Source organism: Panthera tigris, chromosome X, assembly GCF_018350195.1.
Source record: "Panthera tigris isolate Pti1 chromosome X, P.tigris_Pti1_mat1.1, whole genome shotgun sequence".
In the NCBI taxonomy this organism is placed as follows: domain Eukaryota; kingdom Metazoa; phylum Chordata; class Mammalia; order Carnivora; family Felidae; genus Panthera; species Panthera tigris.
In genome coordinates, this window is record NC_056677.1 from 96,679,294 (window position 1) to 96,702,495 (window position 23,202).

General features: G+C 47.2%; 1 protein-coding gene across 6 annotated transcripts in view; it reads left to right on the forward strand.

The window, feature by feature from the left end:
* Positions 1-23,202, forward strand: part of DOCK11 (dedicator of cytokinesis 11) — a 197,858-nt gene that overhangs the window by 11,560 nt on the left and 163,096 nt on the right. Inside the window, exon 1 of one of the 6 annotated variants that reach the window (XM_042973748.1) lies at positions 727-753. The exons of the other annotated variants lie outside the window; for them this stretch is intronic. Coding sequence (XP_042829682.1) covers positions 742-753 — 12 coding nt within the window. The 5' untranslated portion in view covers positions 727-741. Of the gene's footprint in view, positions 1-726; positions 754-23,202 lie in introns of those variants that run through there. 6 annotated transcript variants of the gene reach the window in all.

Consider the following 23,202-nt stretch of genomic DNA (forward strand, 5'->3'; position numbering starts at 1 on the left):
AGGTTCCAGCACAGTCGATGGGATGGAAAAGACGGCAGCTGTTCCAGTGACATGTGGTTTATCTATTGTCTGTGCACGACCTCGAACAATCAGGCCTAAATTTGCTCTTAATGATTTCCTGCAATTGTGCTTCACCTTTTTTTTCATTGCCCGTTCGCGGGAAGTTGTATTTTTGCGTTTCTTGACAGCTTCTGTCGGATCGTATATGATTCAAGCTGCTGAGAAATGTCGGAATATTCTAAGAAGTGCCTCTGAGACAGAACATCTTTATTTGAAGTCTTTCAGTGAAGTGTGTCGGGAGGCCGGGGAAAATGCATTTGTATGATAATGAATTCTAGCCGATGCCGAGACCTCGTATTTTAACAGCCCCGGGCTTACCAAGAGTTCAAAATGTTCTCATGCCCATGACTTCACATGTTCTTACAGGTCACTATTAAACATATACCACAGTTTGGCCACCCCTGTTGTGTAAGTGGGGGAAAGGGAGACAGGCTGTAGGCCGTCCATATTTAAATATGTATTTTTTGACGCTTTATTTATTTTGGAGAGAGAGGGGGGACAGTGGGGGAGGGGCAGAAAGGGAGGGGCCAGAGAGTCTGAAGTGGGCTCTTCCCAGACAGGAGCGAGCCCCACGCGGGGCTCGAACGCACGGACCACGAGATCGTAACCAGAGCCAAAGTCGGAGGCTTAACCGACTGAGCCCCCCCCTCCCAGGCACCCCAGGCGATCCCTATGGAGTAAATGACAGAACAGGTAATGAACTCCAGGTGTCTTGACTCCTTTGGTGTAATCAGGTAAGGAAGCACTAGCTTCTGGGCTGGATTCTCCCATAAATCAGGCTGTGGAAGCTCTTTTTGTGTGGTTTAAGTGCTGATCTCCTTCTCCTGGGAAGCAGTGTTTGTTTCTGAGCGAGCTTAGGTCTCCGTAGTGGGAAAGGAGGAGGTGAGGACAAAAACAAAAAAAGAGGGGTGGGGTTGTGATTGAAAAATGTGGGCAAGCTCCATATAGATTTTTCCTTGCCAAAGTAAGCCTAAGGATTTTGAGAACCGTTTGCAATTGGCCGTTCTTCCGTTCTTTGCTATTTGAATAACTATATGGAAAAAAAAAATCTCCAGAACACTGGCTCTGCAGAGGTACCTGGGATCATATTCATGGAACTGTTTTTATGATTTTTTTTTTTTTGCACGGGTTAGCGCTGCCCAAAAATAACATATGTATGTCTCTCCATGCCTTTGATATTAGTAGCTTAGTTTTCCCACTTGCGAAACGGCCAGCTTTTTACGCCTTGCAGGACCCGGTGTCCGTGCTCCTCGTGTCCATGGAAGAGTGCTATTGGCATAAACAGTTTATTTTCGTAGGTTAACAAGTTTCTAATGCTTCACTGCGTTAAATGGTTTCCTAGAGACCTGAAGGAGGGAATACCACCTTGTAAAGTGCCTAACTTAACCACCAAGAAGTAACTTCAGTCCAGGAGGGCGCTGAATCAACTGTTGCAAAAATTGAACTGCATCATTATTAAAAGCTCCTGGGTGGTGGTGGGGGGGGCACCTGGGTGGTTCAGTCCGTTAAGCGTCCGTCCGGCTCTTGATTTAGGCTCAGGTCATGATCTCACGGTTCATGGGATCAAGCCCCAGGTCGGGCTCTGCACTGATGGCACAGAGCCTGCTTGGGATTCTCTCTCCTCTCTCTGCCCCTTCCCCCATCACATACACACTCTCTCTCAAAATAAATAAACCTTAAAAAGAAAAAAAGCTCCTAGGGTCCAATCGGTCTCCCTCTGTCCAGAAGAGTGTTTCCATGATGCTCTATGGCTTGTGGAGCAGAGGAGGCTCTCCTCACTGAGCTGACCCCACGGGAGAAGAGCTTCTCCACTGTCCACTACCAGTGGCCGCCGTGACTGCCTCTGGAGGAATTTTGCTTCTGTCTTCCCGCTTGCAAATGACCATTCTGGCAGAATGCCCACCAGGAGAGCCAGCAGAGAATTCCGTAAGGCTCCTCACTTTGGTTCTGCAACTGAAGCCTGGCCCTCTCTCCCTGCCTCCCTCCCTCTCTCCCTCCCTCCTTCCTTTCCTCCTGACTCCTGCTCTGCTGTCCACTGCTGGCTCAGCACCGTCCCAGGCTCAGAGACCAGCTTGGGCCTAAGCAGGGGACATCAGAGGACTCTCAAATCCAGACTTCAGGTTCTGGATAGGCCTCAACTCCTACGGGCTGCTGCTTCTGCCCTGTCTTTTTCTTTCTCTCTTTCTTTCTTTCTTTCTTTCTTTCTTTCTTTCTTTCTTTCTTTCTTTCTAGTTAAAAAAATTTTTTAATGTTTTTGAGAGAGAGAGAGACAGAGTGTGAATGGGGGAGGGGAAGAGAGAGCCGGAGACACAGAATCCAAAGCAGGCTCCAGGCTCTGAGCTGTCAGCACAGAGCCCCACGCGGGGCTCGAGCTCATGAACCGCGAAGTAATTACCGGAGCTGAAGTCCAACGCTCAACCGACTGAGCCACCTAGGCGCCCCGCTTCTGCCCTGTATTTAAAACTCATTTCCTGGGCACTGGGTTTTGTCTTCTTCCTTGTCCTCTTTATGTCACTGTCCCAGTCATGGTGTCCTTGACTTACCCCATCCCCTGTAGCTGAGCCCCTGCCTTGGCTTTCCAGCCAGTTGCCCAGTTCCTCTAGAAGTGAGTTCTGGTCTTCCTGCTGGTCCTGGGGAGGACTGCCCTCCCTTCCCTGTGACCCTAAAACAGCTTGAGCTGAGCACGGTGGGACCAGTGGACTGAAGGGCTGAGTGTCTGCTTAGAGAATTGAGGAGAGGCAGTGTCCAGGATGAGGCGGCCCAGCCAGTGGCCCTGCCGACGTTTGGACTAGACGCACGGCCGTCTTCATTTCCTATGGCTGCTGTGACCAGTTGCCACAAATGTGGTGGCTCAAGACGTGAGTTTATTCTCACAGTTCTGGGGGTCAGAAGTCCTATAATCAGAAAGTCAGCAAGGCTTCACTTCGTCTGGAGGCTCTAGGGGAGAATCCATTACCTGGCCTTTTCTAGCTTCTAGAGGCTGCCTGCGTTCTTTGGCTCATGGCCCCTTCCTCCATCTTTCGGCCGGCAGTGGCTGGTCGAGTCTTTTTGACATCCTGTCACTCTGGCCTCTCCTCCTCTGATTCTGACTCTCCCGCCTCCCTCTCTCACTTAGAAGCACCCTTATGATTACATGGGTCCTGCCTGGATAATCCAAGATGGCTTCCCCAGCTCAAAATCCTTCATCACGTCTGCAAAGCCCCCTTTGCCATGTAAAGTGACAAAGACATGCGTTCCAAGGATTAGGATGTTGGACCTCTTTGGGAAGCCATTATTCTGCCTACCCACGGGTCTTGCTGGAGGTTGAGGATCCATGTGGAGAATGTGGACCCTTGAAATGGCGGAGGAGGAACAGAGATCTGCTAGATTGGTAAACTGTGAGCCAGGTGCAGACGTCTTCGCAGAATTCAAATGAGGAAGTACAATCCCTTTTGAGAATTTTGGCTGAAAGAAAGCAATACAGGTCTGCCGTCTGCGATTTCAATTTGGATGTTTTCTTAAATTCTTCATAATTAAAAAAAATTTTTTTCCCACACAAAACTCCCTCAGTCTGGAGTTCTTGTAAGTGGGCACCGCTCTCAGACTTGAGGTGTTTCAGGATACAGGCTGGCCAGACACTTAGGCACTTAGCCAGCTTAGGCCTATGGAATTTTCCACCCCCAGCTAAAGAGAAGAGTAGTGAGGTGTGTGTGTGTGTGTAAAAGAGAAAGAGATGATTTCAATCACAGAGAATAACTCTTTGGCTGACCACCCCCAAGACACTTCTCATGTGTCCTGTGTGAGAGACACTTCACTCCTCCTGAAGGTCAAGCTAGACCAGGCATGGCCTGCCTGCATATGCAAGGTAATTGCAGGACCCTTTTCCAGAAATGGGTTTCTAAAACACATGATTGGAGAAACAGAGAGGACTGGAAAATCTCTCTGGTTTTCTTCTGGTTTCGTGATGATTTCAACTGAGAGATAAATCGAAACTTCCTCTCTTCACCGAATCTAGCCGCTGCCATCTTAGAGATACGCCACAAAAACTCACTGGCTGATGGCGTTTGCAGTGGCCCTTCTCACACCGGCAGGTAGAATATCCGTGATGAGCTGGGGGCAGAGAGATTCACTGCTCTGAAGAAGCGCTCTATCACACATGGGGGTTGCATTTTCTATTTTTACATCAATTCTAATTGGCCACGGCTATATTTCTCTGAGGCCTGGCCTTTTTTCAGGCCCTTGGCTAACCGACCTGGCTGTAGTGGAACATCTGGGACTCTGGTGTCTACTAGAAGGAGCTAGAAACCAAGCATGTTGCCGGAGAGGGAGCTGGAGAGACAGAGACCGAGAGAAAGGCATGCTGAGCTGTGGAAGATAACTGCCTTAGCCAAGAGAAAAGATAGATACTTGCCTGCCTCAGGTCGTGCTAAAATCTCACGGGAAATGCTTTTAGAAGTTGCTTGAACCGAAGCAGAGAATCTGTTTCCAATGATTTCTTGTTAAGGGATTAAATCTTAGGGCAAGGTACAGGGGGTGGAGGATGCCCCGCCGCCTTCCGGGAAAGTGCATGGGTCTGGCTCCCTGGTCCAGCCGCAGCTCCAGAACCGTCCCGCAGCCGGCCCTTTGCTGCTCCCTTCCACCATGCTGTGGGGAACCTCATTCCATGGTGGCCACGCTTCCACTCTCCCTTTCTCATCTGTTTCTCACCTCTTCCTTCCTCTTCTCCTCCGTGTTTGGCCACAAAGTGCTCTCCGTGGGACAGAGCCATGTTTATTTTTTTTAACCTTTTCTTTAGCCAAGGGTGGAAAATTCCAGAGGCCTGAGCTAGTGATGGCTGGGTGCCTCTTCTGGAAATCCAATGGCCTTGGATGCCAAGGACGTGTCGTGGAGCTACACATCTGGCCAGGGTGTCCCCGAAAATGTCCTGGCTTTGGGTTTAGTTCCAACTAAAAGAAGTGGAGGGTTTAGGAAATACTACAATTAAAAAAAAAAAAAAAAACCAGAAATGGTGTAGTTATAGATACAGAGCCCAGTTTGCATCACTTTGTTGTTATTGGTTTTTTTGGTTTTTTGTTTTTTTGTTTTTTTTTTCTGCTGAGTTGAGCTGGGAAAGGGTGGCCTTTGGCTCAGTAGAGCTTCCAAAAGTGAAACCTTCCACAGGACAAAGTCCCTGTAGCTTCACTTAATGGAGGATTCTGCTCGGTTGGGGTAATTATTAGGTAGAGGCCACGTGTATTTCAGCGCAACCAGGTACATTTCAGAGTGGGTGCCTTGGGGAGCAGGAACATCCTTCCAGTCGACAGCGGGTGGAATCGAGGAAGTCTTATCCCATCGCCATATGTCTTGGCCCCTCCCCGGAGAAATCATCTAAGCAGGATTTCGTCCACATGTCCCCGGTGGTATAACACGTCAGAGTGGATGCATTTTGACAGTAAGCAAAAACAGCTATTGTCTCGAAATAGCTAGAAACTGACCGCCATTCTGCCGCCGCTCCGGAGCGCGTGCGGGAAGAGAATCACAAAATCCTCAAACCCAGAAAAATGCTAACTCTGTCTGCTTTGGCTCCACGTTACTATAAACAAGCACCTAGATTTCCTAGTGGGCCTCCACGCCCCTTCCTGTGCACCAGTGGGGCCCATCCCACCTTTGAATTCTCTTCTCCCACCGCATCCCGTCGACTACGGTCTGAACATGGGCCATGCCGGACCCTTGCTGCTCCCCAAACGCCCTGCCCCCCTTTCTCACCTCCATGCCTTTGTGCACGCTGATTCCTCTTCCTGGACTGCCCTTCCAGCCCCTTTGCTGCTCAAGGGACTCCTATCTGTCCTGCAGGGTTTGGGTCCGATGGCCATCTCCCCCCACCACACACTCAGCCCCCCTCCCCCATTTGGAGCAAATTGTTCCTTCTGCGGACCTCTCGCCTGCTACTAGTTGTATTGATTTCCCGTGGCGCTGGAACAAGTTACCCCAGACCGGGTGGCTTAAGACAACACGTTTATTTTCTTGTAATTCGGAAGGGCAGAAGTCCAAAATCTGTATCACTGGGCCGCATTCCCCCTGCAGAATTTAGGGAAGGGTCGGTTCCTGGTCTCTGCCAGCTCTGGGAGCTGCTGGCTTTCCTGGGCTTGTGGCTCCATCACTGCAGCCTCTGCCCGTGTGATCACACTGCATTCTCTTCAGTTGTGTCACATCTCCCTTTGCCTCTTTCTTATAAGGTCATTTGTGGGGCGCCTGGGTGGCTCAGTCGGTTAAGCGTCCGACTTCGGCTTGGGTCATGATCTGGTAGTTCGTGAGTTCGAGCCCGCGTCGGGCTGGCTGTGTGCTGACAGCTCAGAGCCTGGAACCTGCTTCGGATTCTGTGTCTCCCTCTCTCTCTGCCCCTCCCCTGCTCACACTCTGTCTCTTTCGGAAATAAACACTAAAAAAAAAAAAAAAAAGTCACTGGTGATGGCTTTTAGGGTCCACCCCAGTAATCCGGAATGATCAACTCACCTCAAGACCCTTGACTCAATCACTTGTGTAAGGACCCCTTTGACATCTGCGGGTTCCAGGGATTAGGATGGGGGCAGATCTTGGGGTGGGGGGGGCATTTCTCCATCCTACCACACTAGTTCTTTGGTTTTAGAGGGAATTGATTTCCTTCTGTCCCATAACTATAGTTGTTGACCACTTCTTGTGTCCATTAGAATGTAAGTGCCATAAGGAGCTGGCAGAGAGTGAAGAGAGCTAATGCCCGGTAGTCAAGAGTGCCGGAAGGGCCCAGCAATTCCTCTGACCATCTGCGTTGCCTTGGGCACACGATTGAACTTTGTGGAGATTTCTTGTGCTTGTTAGTCAAGTGGAAATAATGTTAACAACCGCTGTGGGTCCGAATAGCCAAACCAACAACCCACCCCCAAATTGAAACACCCCAAGTGTTCAAGAGTAAAGGGTTGGGCCAAGGTACCTCTAAACACCGGCAAGCCATGCGGTCATTAAGGCGACATCTGTATTTATTACTGACGTGGGAAAACGCTGAGGTTGTGAAAAAGCATGATCGTATTTTTGTAAAATAGAGCATTACGCGACACGTGTGCAGTTAGTTGCTTCGTCACTCTGTGCCTCTGCTTCCTCATCTGTAGAATGGAGGCAGCGATAGCTCTGACCTCACAAGGTGGTTGTAAGGACTGAGTAAAACAACACAATAAAGCACGTAGAAAAACGTCTGGAACATCACAAGCACTAAATAAATATTATATTCAAAGAAAGCGTTCTCAAGGTGGGCGTGAGAGAGTGTATATTTATAAGTGTACGTGTGTATCTATAATATTAACAGTACATATTTCTGGATGGTGGGACCATGAGTCCGTTTTATTCTTGATTTGTTTTCTGTGTTGAAAATGTTCATTTCTTTTGTATGGAGCATGTATTAGTTTTATAATCAGAAAAAGTAGAATTCCAGACAAGTTCCATACTTCCCTTTCAGGCTTGCTGAATTTATGTGTTCTATACTTACATGTGACTCGTGGGGTCTGTTTATAGATCTCCTATTTTTTATTTAAACATTTTTTTTCAGTTTATTTATTTTGAGAGAGAGAGCAGGGCAGCGGCAGAAAGAGGAGAGAGAGAATCCCAAGCAGGCTCCCCTACTGTCATCCCAGAGCCCAATGTGGGGCTCGATCCCATGGACCCATGGGATTATGACCTGAGCTGACACCAAGAGTCAGATGCTTAAGCGACTGAGCCACCCAGGCGCCCCTGTTTGCTATTTTTTAAAATAAACTTTGAGAGGCAGAAATGCCTACCTTGACTTTTCTCCCCCTTTGCTGCCATTAATAATATTAATCACTAGAGGGACTTAAATTTCGAGTAAAGCTAATTAATAGGCGACGTGCATTGACGCTGCAGAGATTTCTGGTTGCAGTGCTCCTGATTTTGCACATGCCGTATCTTTGTTCTTTCATTAAAAAATAATCTTAGACTTCTTGTGGCTTTCAGAACAAATGGATGGGAGAATTACTGATAAATCAGGAGCTCCGAAATGGAAGGTCTTGCCTCTGACATTTAAGATAATTAGATTACGGTGCGCAGCTTGGTGAACCGGGTCTTTTTTCGCTCTGTACAGTGTGCTTTTCTTCTTCCACCAGCATGCACATCCCCGAGTTGATTTCTTTCTCGTGCCTTCTCTCCGTGGGTCTTCTCCCCCATTACTTCTTCCCGCCCCCACTCTGGTCATCCTATAAAACATATGTAAACATCGATGTGTTGTATTTAAAGTGGGTTTTGAGTATTTCTTCTTCATAACTTAAAAAAGTAGGACGGTGGGAGGCATGAATAGGCAGAGCACAGGATTTTCGAGGCAGTGAAACTGTTCTGTATGACACTTGAACGTAGATGCATGCCCTTGTGTATTTGCTAAAACCCTGGTTTGAACTGTGGACCTTGGGTGATGATGATGGGTCAGTATAGGGTCATGGATGGTAACAAGTGTAGTACCTCTCTGGTGTGGGATGTTGATAATGGGAGAGCAGTGTGTGTGTGTGTGTGTGTGTGTGTGTGTGTGTGTGTGCGCCCGCGCACAGGGCGGTATATGGGAACAGAACTCTCTGTACTTTCTGCTCCCTTTTGCTTTGAACCTAAAACTGCTTGAAAAAAAGATGGTCTATTTTTTAAAAAGTGAGACTCACGAAATCTTGTATTTTTCGTTTTGTAAGAAATAAACTTAAATGTAGGCCTTTGTGTTTCCGTGGACCATTTAGTTTTCTGCCTGTCAGTGGTCCTAATATTTTTCTTCACATCCCCGGTAGTTCTGGAAGGTTTCCACTGCCAGCTCTCGTGCCAGCTTGTTTGGCATAATTATGAAGACTAGCAAATGTGGATTGAACACTTTGAAGGCTTCGGATGAAAAGTGCTGGGTAAAAAGCAAAGCAATTTTATCATTAGAATCGGGGAGTAGGAGTCAGAAATGTTAAGGTCGACCTCACACTGTGTGACCCCGGAGGGCATCGCATCTCTGAAATGGGTCTTGAAGCACCAAAATCGAGGCGAAAAGGTACCTGCTAATCCGACTCAGGACAGCTGTGTTTGCTCTGAAGCCCACGTGCAAATCAAATCATTTAGCATATATTAGGAGAATCTGATTTTTGAATAAACTTGATTGGGATCCTTTGGCAAGGCAAAGAATCCTTTTGTAATGCAAATGAACACCCACTGATTTATATCTTTTGGAAGGTAGGATTTAATGGTTTAGGTTTTTCTAGCTCCTGTGCCACTTAAAATCAAATTGTTTTGGTGCCTGGAAGAGAAGAATGGCTCTGGGAAGTTGCATTAACTCCTTCAGCCCCGAGGAAGCCAGTTAGTCAATTATTGTTTCTGGGAACTAAATAATACCCTTGTCACCTGAAAGATTTAAAATAGCCTCTCTAAGTGGCTCCTTAGCCTCTGGAGGAACATGACTCATTCCTTCATTGGAACCTGAAAGAAGTCCAAGTGTCCGAAGACACTTGGGGAATGCACTGGAATTATGCTTGTAAACATCGATGCTAGAAGTTTTAAATATTAGGAAACCAATATGATATGGGTTAAAAGTTGATGGTTGGAGTCGGTATATTAAGATGTGGCCAAAAGAGCAAGGGGTGAATTGGCAGTCCTTTCTAGAATGTTCCTTGGGGAAGTCCTTGCTGGCCAAGTGAAGAGTCTTGAGCTGCTGAACTGTGGGTAGCATAGATTGTCTTCTTCTTTTGTCCAGGGAGTCCACCCCCCCCTCCATCCCGACCCCCTGCATTTCTGACTGCTCTGTGTTTATACATGGCCTCATAATGGTGTTCCTGCCAGCTTTACTTAGGCTTGCTCCCCCCCCCCCCCGCCCCGCCAAGCAGCCTTTGGATTCATCTTCTGCACATGACCAGTGGAAGGAAACCAGTAGAAGGAGTCCTGCATTAGTGCTGGGAGATAAATTGCATTCCTGCACCTCTTAAAACCCACGTTCTCCACAATATAAAGTGGGGCTGGGGAGGGTGCGGTTCTCCAAGACTGGGTTAGCCTTTGCCTTTCATTGACCTCAGTGGATGCCACTTAATGGAAAAATATGATCAGGGTTCACCCTATGGAATCATTGCTTAATATTGTAGATGACTCATTGGAACTAGTGTGTTAGAAAATCACTTCCAGATGTGTAGCAGAAGCTTTTCCAAAAGGAAGCAATAAACTCTGGAAAACTGGGTTAGTTTTCTTTTTTTCTCTTTATGATCTTAGGGCCAGAATCAAACCTTCCTGTATATGGTCGGCCAACATATACTTGGAGTTCTAAGTAGCGTGATGCATCCAGTTCACTTGCTTTTAGACGGATTCTCTTTATTTTTCTATTTGTTATTTATGTTTTTCTTTGAAAGAGAGCACGGGCGACCGCCTATGAGCCGGGAGGGGCAGAGGGAGAGGGAGAATCCGAAGCAGGTACCATGCTCAGTGCGGAGCCCGATGTGGGGCTCGATCCCATGACTCTGGGGTCATGGCCTGAGCTGAAATCAAAAGTCGGACGCTCAACTGACCGAGCCCCCCGGGCGCCCCGAGATTCTCTTGAAGTGGATTTTTACCAGTGTTTGATTTCTGGAGATTCTATCTACATGGATGTCACTCCAGCCAAAAATTCACTGGCTTCTTCTGGTCAGTGACGTTTCAGTTGGGCCCTCTTAAAAGAGGTAATGTGCTGTCATCTCTTTGGAGGCAGCAGATGACAGATCTTGTAGATCACGCCACGGAGTCAAAAGGAAAATATTTGTTAAGTACCACAGCCTGGAGCCCTTACAAAGGCTGAGCCTGCTCCAACAAGGTGTTCCTGGTAAATAAAATCTTACGTTTTCCATCCTGCTTGTTTTTTTTTTTTTCCACAATTTACCTAATACAGTATTGTATTTGTAGCTCTTTAATGAATCAGAAAATGTCCGTCTGCACTAGACTAGGATCAAAACACGTCTGAAACTTGAGAAAGCCATCAAAACAGGCAAAGATCATAACCATTACTGTTCAATCGAAACTTATGTCCCCGTTCTTTTTGAAGAGTTAAAAATGCTTAGGGATTGGTGAAGCTGCCTCAGTGAGTCCCGTAGCGGTTAAGGGCCTGGTCGTCAGCGCTAAAGGGCGCTGCTTGGAATCCTGACCGTATTAGTTTTCTGTTGCTGCACAGCATCTTGTCCCAAAGCGAGCAGCTTAAAATAACTTATTGCAGAGTTTCTCTGGGTCAGAAACCCGGGCAGGGCCCAGCTGGAGTCTTTCCTCACAGTCCCACAGGTGTTGGCAGGGGCGTTATCACCTGGAAGCTCAGGGGCCTTCTCCAAGCTCCTTCAGGTTGGCACGGTTCGGTTCCTTGTGGTTGTAGGACTGACTGGTCCTGTTTTCTTGCCGGCTGTCAGCTGCAGATGGGGCTGGCTGGCAGCTCATAGAGGATGCCTTCAGGTCCTAGCCATGTGGGCCTTTATTAGCATGGCATTCTGCTTCTAAAAAGCCAGCAGGGGGGGCGCCTGGGTGGCCCAGTGGGTTGAGTGTCCGACTTCGGTTCAGGTCATGATCTCGCGGTTCGTGAGTTCGAGCCTCGCGTCGGGCTCTGTGCTGACAGCTCGGAGCCCGGAGGCTGCTTCGGGTTCTGTGTCTCCCTCTCTCTCCGCCCCTCCCCTGCTCGTGCTCTGTCCCTCCCTGTCTCTTAAAAAATAAGATAACTCTGTCTCAAAAGTAAATAAACATTAAAAAAAAAATTAAAAAAAAAAAAAGGGGGCGCCTGGGTGGCTCAGTCGGTTAAGCGTCCGACTTCGGCTCAGGTCATGATCTCACGGTCAGTGAGTTCAAGCCCCGCGTCGGGCTCTGTGCTGACAGCTCAGAGCCTGGAGCCTGCTTCAGATTCTGTGTCTCCCTCTCTCTCTGACCCTCCCCCGTTCATGCTCTGTCTCTCTCTCTCTCAAAAGTAAATAAACATTAAAAAAAAAATTTTTTTTTTTTAAATAAAATAAAACGTTAAAAAATTTTTCTTTAAAAAGCCAGCAGGAGGGGGCACCTGGGCAGCTCTGTCGGTTGAACGTCCAACTCTTGAGTTCGGCTCAGGTCGCATGATCCCAGGCTCGTGGGATGGAGCCCCGCCTCGGGCTCCACAGCACGGAGCCTGCTTGAGATTCTCCCCCTCTGCCCCTCTCCCCTGCTTGCACACTCTCTCTCTCTCTAAAAAATTAAAATAAAAAAAATAAGTAAAAAATAAAAAGCCAGCAGGGGATTCACTCGCCAGGAAGGGCCCAGTCCCTCTTCTAGGGATCACCTGATTAGGTCAGGCCCACCTAAGATCATCTCCGTTTTGATCAACTCTGAGTCAATTTATTACTCATGGAATAAGGGGAGTGCCACCTCCTAATCTTCATAGGTTCCACTTACATTCAAGGGGAGGGGTTTATACAGGGCAAGTAGACCGCGGGCAGGAATCTTACGGGGCATCGTAGGATTCGGCCTACCCCATGGACTGTTAACACTCATTTGGTCAAGTTACCCAATCGCGCTCAGCCTCCCTTTTCTCGCTGATAAAAATCTGAGTAATGATCGTATTTTCCACCTCCTAGGATTATTGGAAGAGTTCAGCGAGGTGTTAACACCGGTAGTTGAATTTAGCACAGCACCCGGGGCTTAGCAAGCTTTCAATAAAGTGTTCCAACTGTGGCAGAGAAGGGGCACCTGGGTGGGGCTCAGTCAGTTAGGTGTGTGACCTCAGCTGAGGTCGTGATCTCCTGGTTCGTGGGTTTGAGCCCCGCTTGCCAGCACAGAGTGCACTTCGGATCCTCTGTCTCTCTGCCCTTCCCCCACTCACGCTGTCTCTCCCTCCCTCAAAAATAAGTAAACATCAAAAAAAAAAAAAAAAAAAGAATTGTGGCAGAGAGGAGCTACTTTTCCTTTTCCCTTTTCCACCCCCCCATAACAAAGTGGCTTTGTAGGTAGAGCATGTGAACGTAGGCGAAAGGAGTTGAGGGTTTTGTTTCCCTAACGATGTAAGTACAAAAGGGGATTTCCTAAGAATAAAAGTTATTGAACACAAATTTCTTTTTAATTTTATTATTTTCTTTCTTAGAGAGCAAGCATGAGCAGGGGAGATAGGCAGAGGGGGGGGGAGAGAGAGAGAGAGAGAGAGAGAGAGAGACACTCCTAAGTAGGTTCCACCCTGTGGATGGATCATGACCTGAGCCCAAATCAAGAGCTACAGGCTCAAGAGACTGAGCCACCCAGGTACCCCCTGTATTACAACAATTTTTTAAATGTTTTGTTTATTCTTGAGAGAGAGCACGTGGGGAATTGCAGAGAGGGAGGGGACAGAGGATCCTAGGCGGGCTCCTCGCGGACAGCAGGGAGCCGGATGCGGGGCTCGAACTCACAACCGGCGAGGTCATGACCTGAGCCGAAGTCAGGCACTCAACCGACTGAGCCACCCAGGCGCCCCCACACAAATTTCTAAGCCAGTTGTTTTGGAAGGTGGAGGCCTTCCTTCCGATATCCTTCTGACTTGATTCAGAAGTGGAGACATATTTCCTAGTTTAAAGTAAAAGTTTCAGATCTTATTGTACTTAGGAAAAAATGGCTTGGTAGACCAGTGATCTAGAATTGAGAATGCCTTTGGTGACAAATGCTTACTCGGTAGAGCAGGAAATCCCAATTTACAGGCGCGCCCTGGGTTTCTACCCTTTGGCGCGAAGGTATTCAACAGTTCGGCGTCAGAATAGTCCTGAAACGTAGACTTCATTTATTCCCAGAAGCTACTGAAGCACAGCCGTATCAGGGGACTTGACTGTGGTTTCAGGGTCCTCCCTGGAAGAAAATGAGTATGTGTTACTTCTTCTCACTGTCTGTAGAAATTGGCCATACATCAGAATTCGTGCGAAAATAAAATCCCACGTGACAAATACAGTAAAACCTTGGTTTCTGAGCACAGTTTGTTCTGGAAACGTGCTTGTAGTCCAGCGCAGTTGTGTATCAAAGCGAATGTCAAGAACCATTGGCTCAGTTGTGATCACGTAACTACGCGTATTGCAAGACAGCGCTCGTTAATCAAGTTAAAATTTATCGGAAGTGTTCGCTCCGTTGCGGAACACCCGCGAAACAAGTTATTCGCAATCCAAGGTTTTACTGTAGTTGTTTAGAAGCCCCATGTTGCCGGTGGGAGTTGGGGAGAAGGGGGGACGGGGAAAAGAAACAAAGGGCAGAGATACAAGAAAGGCGATGCATACCGTTGCGAAACAGTGGGAGTGAGTTGTGGAGAGTTTGATTCTTCAGGATGGAACTGAACTTGGATGCTGCTTTTCACAACAATGCCTTAAATGTCCCAGTCCATTCCGTGGTAACAACTCTGCACGTGTATCTCCTGTGTGAGAGGTTTGGAAGGTTGAGGATGTGTAGTCCAGAACCAACCAGTGAAAGGATAGCTTATGAAGTGCCTGCCTGGTAGAACTAGGGAACCTTAAAAGTCTATAGGATTCCGGGGCGCCTGGGTGGCTCAGTCGGTTGAGCATCGGATTCTTGATTTCGGCCCAGATCATGATCTCCTGGTTTGTGGGATCGAGCCCTGCGTCGGGCTCTGCACAGACAGTGAGGAGCCTGCTTGGGATTCTCTCTCTCTCCCTCTCTCCCTGCCCCTCCCATGCTCTCCCCCTCCTCTCAAAATAAATAAATAAACTTTAAAAAAAAAAAAGTCTACAGGATTCCATGTCCCCACCATCCCTGCTGCCCCGACAAGGCTCACCTATCACACACCGCGTGAGTTCCGACTCTCAGCATACAAGTGTCAGGGAGAAGCCACGTTGGGGGAGGAGTAACGAGTTGTCACCTCATTGAGAGGCCCTCAGTTCCTGTTCCTGTACCCACCCAAGAGAAGTCTAAAAAGACGTATAAGGCTAACACATTTTATCATGTACCTTCTTTAAAAAATAAAGTGGATTAAAAACTTTTGTGTACCCAAGGACACCATCGAGAGGATGAAAAGGCAGCCCACCGAGTGGAAGAAAAAAATTTGCAAAGGCTCTATTGGATTAACACGTGGAAGGGATGGTTTGAACATGCTCAAAGAACTTGCAGGAACAGTTCACCCAAGAAGTGGGCGCCGATGGCCCATAAGCATAGGAAAAGATAGTCGATGTCAAACTAAGTATGGGGTAAATGCAAATCAAAACCACAAGGAGATCCCTCTCCACTGATAACAAGTGTTAGAGAAGATGTAGAGAGATTGGAACCCTTGGGCACGGCTGGTGGGAATGTACCAGTGGTCCGGCCGCTGTGGAAAACAGCTTGGCAAGTTGCCCAAAAACTTAAATTTAGAATTCCCATATGATTCGGCAACTCCACTTCGAGGGTCTATACCCAAAAGAAATGAAGGCAGGGACTCGTACAGCAGCGTTATTCACGGGAGCCAAGAGACTTAACTACCCAAATGTCCATCCGCAGATCTCCGAAACACGGTATATATGTACAGTGGAATTTTTTTAAAGCATTTATTGATTTATTTTGAGAGAGAGAGAGAGAGCGCGCGCGCAGCATGTCGGACGCTGGGTTCAATCCCACGAACCTGAGCTGATCGTGACCTGAGCTGAAATCGAGAGTCAAGACGCTTAACCGACTGAGCCACCCAGGCGCCCCTGTATAATGGAATATTATTCAGGCTTTGAAGGAATGAAATTCTGACACGTGCCACGACACGGATGAACCTTGCAAACGTCATGCTAAGTGAAATAAGCCAGACGCGAAAGGACAAGTGTTGTGTGTTTCTATTTATGTGGGGTACCCGGAACAGGCAAATTGAAAGAGACAGAAGGCAGATTAGCTGTTACCAGGGCCTGGGGGTGGGGGTGGGGGTGGGGGTGGGGGGTGGGAAGGAGGAGTTGGTGTTGAATTGATGAAAAAGATTCGGAAATGGAGGGCGGTGGCGGTTGCACAACGGTGTAAATGTACTCCATGCCACGGGAAGTGTGCACTTTAAAAGTGGTTAAAGAGCGAAATGTTTTGGGGGAAAAACAAAAAAGAAAAAGGAAGGAAAAAAATCCTCATGCCGCCACGCCGAACGCATCAGTTTTTCATGGTTTCATTTGACCGTATTTACTCTTCTCCTTGTCAGTACAGATGACACTCCCTTTCTGCCACTTCCCAAATAGGGGGTACGATAACACCCGGTTGTCCTCCGGCGAAATGTCAGTGCCTTGAACAACCCCATGGTGCGCATTCTGCGGAAAGCCGTTCTCAGTGCAGTGGTTCGTGGGCCGTGACCACACTGTGGGACCAGCTCCTGGCCAGGGCACAGGGACCTCGGGTCAGCAGGTGTGGCTTCCAGCTACCTTTTTTTAACTTTTTTTTTTTTTTAATGTTTATTTTATTTTTGAGAGAAAGAGAGCCAGACAGACAGAGTGTGAGCGGGGGAGGGGCAGAGACAGAAAGAGACGCTTAATCTGAAGCAGGCTCCGGGCTCTGAGCTGTCAGCACAGAGCCCGATGAGGGGCTCGAACTCATGACCCACGAGATCATGACCTGGGCCGAAGTCGGACGCTTAACCGACTGTGCCACCCAGGTGCCCCCAGAAGGGCTTAAAGTCCTTGGACTTCCCTCCTGCTACACCCTCAGTCCCACAGCGCATCCCGTTTAGCCATCCGTTGAAAGCCTCCTTATATAAGAAACGGTGAGGATTCTTAAACTGCCCCCAGGGTCTTCCAGAAGCAGCTTTGGCCTCTGGTCCCGAAGGGGCAGGAAGATGCCCAGGCTTTGCCCGCGGCTTTGTCTCCCGTTTGCTTGCTGAACACCTTGCTCCCAGCTTCAAAGTGGCTCCTCTCAGGTTGTATTTACAAGGTAGCCGGGGCAAGCCTTTGACTTGGCCAGAGGCGGCGGGTTCTCCAGTGGAAAGCCAGTGTGTTCTAGAATTCCAGGAAGCTCACTGGGCTAGACCCGGATTGCTCCCACGGAGAAACCTCTGACAGTCGGTCGCAGGCCAGGGGAACAGGCCCAGTAATTAGCCGGGCGGGGAGCAGGGGAGGGGGGGATGGGGTGACCGAGACAGAAAGCTTTTGAGCATGTCACTGGGTGCTGCTTCCATTCTGCAAAGAGGTTTATTTGCTCTTTGCAAGTAAGTACGGGTTTAAATATCCCATATTTAAAGAATATTCTTTAAATGCAGGATGAAAATGACATTGGAGAGAGCACACTTAAATGGCAAGAATTCTTTCAGTGGGCCCATCCTTTGCCTATATATATTTAAAGTAGACAAGCAGGAATTCTGTTTTGCCAGAATTCTCTTGTTGGGAAATATGTAAGCAGTGGCTGGTGAAGTAATTACACTGATCTTCCTCCTTTAAACACAGCAGAATTCAACAGGCAAACAAGTGCTCTCCTTTGAATAGTCCCCACTGTAGGAGGCCACACTCACTAACGTCATTGCTCAAAACACAGGGAATGTTTCTCAGAATGAGTTTATGGGTCGAGACGATCTCCAGCCTTTACCCTGTAGCCCCATCTCACACATGTTTATTTTCATCGTGTATGCATTTTTATTATTAGATGAGAGTCTGCGTTTTGGTAGTAGAGAGAAAGAAAGCTATTGTTTACAAAAACCCGACTGCAGGGGGCGCCTTGGGTGACCAACTCTTGGTATTGGCTCAGGTCGTGATCTCGCAGTTTCGCGAGTTTGAACCCGGCATTGGGCTCTGCGCTTACGGTGCCGGAGCTTTCTTGGGATTGTCCCTTTCTCTCTGCCTCTCTCAAAATAAATAACTTAAAAACAAAACAAAACAAAACAAAACACCTCACTTCTAATGGTTTGTGTTTCATCAATACTATAATACAATCTGCCTTTTTTTTTTTAACCAGTTGATACAGGTCCAGTCACGTTTTTTTTTTTTTCTTTTTTTTTTTAATTTACAGAGGAGAGAGAGCATCTTAAGCAGGCTTCACGTTCATCGCTGAGCCCAACACAGGGCACAATCCCAAGACCCTGGCTGGGATCATGACCTAAGCCCAAATCAAGAGTCAGACGCTCAACTGAGTGAGACACCCAGGTGCCCCAGATCTAGTCACTTTAAAAGGTTCACTTTCTGGGCACCCGACTGGCTCAGTCGGTAGAGCATGTGACTCTTGATTTCAGGGTCGTGAGTTCAAGCCCTACGTTGGGTGTAGAACTTACTTAAAAAAAAAAAAAAAGTTGGCTTTCTTAGGCTGAGCTTCACATTCTCTATTGAAATCCCTAGAAAAAGGTGTTTTTAAGTATCTTATTTATTTTTGAGACAGAGAGGGGCGAGGGGCAGAGAGAGAGGGAGACAAAAGATCTGAAACAGGCTCCTTGCTGGCTCCGCGCTGACAGTAGAGAGCCCGATGTGGGGCTCAAACTCAGTAATGGTGAGATCATGACCTGAGCTGAAGTCGGATGCTTAACCAACCGAGCCACCCAGGCGCCCCCAAATCCCTAGAATTTTTAACACTTTGTGTGAGAACTCAGAGGAGGATTTACTTCCTACTTTTGGAGTAGTGTGTCACACACATAGCAGGTGCTCAATTAAATGATTTATGGGTGGATGTCGCTTGGAAATCAAAGGGATTTTTGAATACTAATCCCACATTCTCTATATTCTGGCGTTTCTCTTATGTTATTTGGAAGACAGTAATGATCAGAAATTAACAGTAGGGGGACTCCCGATTTGGAAGAAAAGTATGGAAAAGAGGCAGAGGGACGCCAAAATAGTGACAGTGATCATCTACAGACGGTGGGATTCTAAGTGACTTTTATTTTCTCTCTTTATTTGTGGATGAAAAATTCTTCGGTGAACATGCATTTGCTTTAGAATTACACAAACCAATAAATCTCCTATGAAAATAAAGCAACCTGTTTATATGAAGTTAGGAAGCCAGTGTATTTTTTTATTTTTTATTTTTAATTAATTAATTTTTTTTTGTTGTCAAGGTAGCTAACATACAGTGTAGACAATGTGCTCTTGGCTTCGGGAGTAGATTCCCGCGATTCCTCACTTACGTACAACACCCAGTGCTCATCCCAACCCACTTTCTCCGCCCCGCCCCCCCCCCCCCCCCCCCCCCCCGCCTCCCACCCCCATCAACCCTCAGTTTGTTCTCTGTATCTAAGAGTCACTTATGGTTGGGCTCCCTCCCTCTCTGTTTGTAACTATTTTTTCCCCTTCCCCTTCCCCATGGTCTTCTGTTAAGTGTCTCAAGATCTCCATATGAGTGAAGACATATGGTATCTGTCTTTGTCTGACTGACTTATTTCACTCAGCATAATACCTTCCATTTCCATCCATGTTGCTGCAAATGGCCCGATTTCATTCTTGCTGATTGCCAAGTAGTATTCCATTGTATATATAAACCACATCTTTATCCATTCGTCACTTGATGGACATTTAGGCTCTTTCCACGATTTGGCTATCGTTGAAAGCTCTGCTATAAACATTGGGGTACACGTGCCCCTATGCATCGGCACTCCTGTATCCCTTGGGTAAATTCCTAGCAGTGCTATTGCTGGGTCATAGGGTAGGTCTATTTTTAATTTTTTGAGGACCCTCCACACTGTTTTCCAGAGTTGCTGCACCAGTTTGCATTCCCACCAACAGTGCAAGAGGGTTCCCCTTTCTCCACATCTGTAGTTTCCTGAGTTGTTCATTGTTTGTAACCATTTTTTTGCTACCCTTCCCCCATGGTCTTCTGTTAAGTTTCTCAACTTCCACATATGAGTGAAAACATATGATCTATGTCTTTCTCTGACCTATTTCACTCAGCATAGTACCTTCCAGTTCCACCCACATTGTTGTAAATGGCATGATTTTATTCTTTCTCATTGGCAAGTAGTATTCCATTGTATACATAAACCACATCTTCTTTATCCATTCATCAGTTAATGGACATTTGGGCTCTTTCCATAATTTGGCTATTGTTGAAAGCACTGCTATAAACATTGGGATACATGTGCCCCTGTGAGTCAGCACTCCTGTATCCTTTGGGTAAATTCTTAGTAGTGCTGTTGCTGGGTCGTAGGGTAGTTCTGTTTTTAATTTTTTGAGGAACCTCCACACCATTTTCCAGAGAAGCTGTACCAGTTTGCATTCCCACCAACAGTGCAAGAGGGTTCCCCTTTCTCCTATCCTCATCAACATCTGTCGTTTCCTGAGTTGTTAATTTCAGCCACTCCGACCGGTGTGAGGTGGTATCTCAGTGTGGTTTTGATTTGTATTTCCCAGATGATGAGCATTGTTGAACATCTTTTCATGTGTCTGTTGGCCATCTGGCTGTCTTCTTTGGAAAAGTGTCTATTCATGTCTTCTGCCCATTTCTTCACTGGATTATTTGTTTTTACGGTGTGGAGTTTGGTGAGTTCTTTATAGATTTTGGATACTAACCCTTTATCCAAGATGTCATTTGCAAATATCTTCTCCCATTTCGTCGGTTGCCTTTTAGTTTCATTGGTGATTTCCTTTGCTGTGCAGAAGCTTTTTATCTTGATGAGGAAGGTAGTGTCTCTTAACCTTTCTTGGGTTATACTTTGGAGATTCTGAAAGCTCTTGGAACCTTTTCCTACAGAAATGTATGGATAGCGTTTTCCATGTAATTTCAGAGTTTCACATCCTATCCAAGGATCACTTAAGACCCCAGATTAGGAGCCTATTTAGCAATGGGGAAAGTGGCACCCCGAAAGGGGTTGACTGCCAAAAAATGTGGAATGATGCGGAGTTATATGCGCATTCACATCAGTGTGGGGACATCTGTTTAAGTAGGAGAGCCCTTGCGTCAGGCTATGCAAATCCACCGAGACGCCACTGTGTGAGAGAGAGGATTTTCCATTCGTGAAACCTCACGTGTCTGTTCTGGGGGTCACAGGGAAGTAACAGGCAGTCAGTCAAAGCCTTGAGGGTGGGGCTGAGAACCCAGCCTAGGCGAGGATTTGTATCCCTGTAAATGAAGCCCCTGAACTCCGAGTCAGGATTTTCTCCAGCAGCAGCAAAGAAAAATAAGCAGGGGGTTTGATCCAGGATTGCGGAGTGGCCCTGGATGTCGTTTTGAATAACAAGGGGTTAGTGAGGGGGCTCTTGGCCACGGGGTCCAGGTTGAATTGAAAATGAAAGCAAGACGGGAATGCACTGTCCTATTGACGGGATGGGCGAGGGTTATGCTAGTCTAGTTGAAGAATGGACGGCAGGGGTGGTGGGGGGAAGGTACAGGGAGTCTTTCCTAGGAAAGACATAGCTTTGTCATGATGATGGTGGTTCTGCCACATGCTGTGGGTACAGGTCCGTGGAGACAAGGTTGTTCTAAGTCTGAGGGCTCAACGGTGGCTCTCGCGTGGGCTGAGGGTTGGCATTGCAAAATGGGGGCACTCCATTAAGAGCGTGGGGGTGTGCTTCTTGCTAGTGCTTCTTCTGGGCATGTGTCACATGGCTTTAGGGGAGGAAGCTAGAGAATATACCTGTGGGTACCCTCTGCTCACAGGGTAAGTGGGGGCTGAAACCCACGAACCGTGAGATCGTGACCTGAGCCGAAGTCGGACGCTTAACCGACTGAGCCACCTTGTACATGAAAATTTCATATATGACGTTTTGAGTTTCCCCAAAGAGAAAATGATGAGTGATGATTCATGTTAAGGTGTTCAATAGCAGGGCTCCTTGGGACAGCTGCTCAGAAGTGTGTATTTCAGTGAGTAGTTTGCAGATTGCGTTTGACGTCATGAAAAATTGGAAGAGGCAGAAAATCTCAATGCTCAGGGTTAGAAAGATATTGCCAGTGGATTCATGGTTTGTCATTCAGTCATTCAAGATATACTTTTGGGGTGCTGGGGACAGAGCAACGAATGAGACTAAGTGCGGAGCTCTTTAAAGATTAAAAAAATTTCTTTTAACGTTTATTTATTTTTGAGAGACAGAGAGAGACAGAGCATGAGCAGGGGAGGGGGAGAGAGAGAGAGAGAGAGAGAGAGAGGGAGACACAGAATCTGAAGCAGCCTCCAGGCTGTGAGCTGTTTGTTAGCACAGAGCCCCACGCGGGGCTCGAACTCACCAACTGCAAGACTGTGACCTGAGCTGAAGTCGGACTCTCAACCGACTGAGCCACCCAGGCGCCCCCTAAAATTTTTTTTTAAGTTTTTAAAATTTATTTTGAGAGAGAGACAGAGAGAGCGAGCAGGGGAGGGGCAGAGAGAGAGGGAGAGACAGAATCCCAAGCAGTAACGGGGTGGGGGGGAAGGGGGAGCCGACACGGGGCTCAAACCCATGAGATCATGACCTGAGTCGAAACCAAGAGTTAGACGCTTAACCAAATGAGCCACCCAGGTGCCCCTAAGCATGGACCTTTAATTCTAGTCGGGGGAGAGACAAAAGAGGACAATGTTTATTTAAAATTTTTTAATGTTTGTTTTTGAGAGAGAGAGAGTGTGAGCAGGGGAGGGGCAGAGAGAGAGGGAGACACAGAATCCAAAGCAGGCTCCAGGCTCTGAGCTGTCAGCACAGAGCTCGACGCGGGGCTCAAACCCACAGACCGCAAGATCATGACCTGAGCCGAAGTCGGACGCTTAACCGACTGAGCCACCCAGGCACCCCTGAAGGGGTTTAAACAAAGGAGTACTGTGATCCAACTTCTGTTTGGATCAAATTAGCCATTGAAAAGGTGTTGGGAACAAATTAAGTGTAGATTGGCAGCTGATTTTTTTTTTTTTTTTGTCAAAATGAAATGTTTAGGCTAATTTGATGTCTGCCACGTGAGGAAGACGTCTTGTAAGCATTTCTCTCTCTAAGGGAAAATCTCTTTGCATAAATAGAACTCTCTCTTTATTTTCCTTAATAGTTTTGTATGCAGCTCTAATGAGCAGTTTTCCATAATTCAGTGTATTGCTCCTGGAAAATGTAGACAATGGGGCAAATTTTCAGCCTATGCTGTCATTTTATGGATTAATTTCCATTAGCGCTGACCTTCTGGCTTTCCGTGCATAAATATGAGTAAAACATCTGTTCGTGTCATTCCCCTGCTTCAGGACCTCTGTTGGCTCCCCATCACCTACACCAGGAAACAGTCCAACTCATTGCCTTGGCGCACAGAGCCCTTCAGAAACATGCCTTTCCAGCCCATCTCTGCCATTTCTCCCCGTTCTGTCCGTCCCCAGACTCGCTGAACACGTGCTTTTATTCCTCCATGCTATTTATT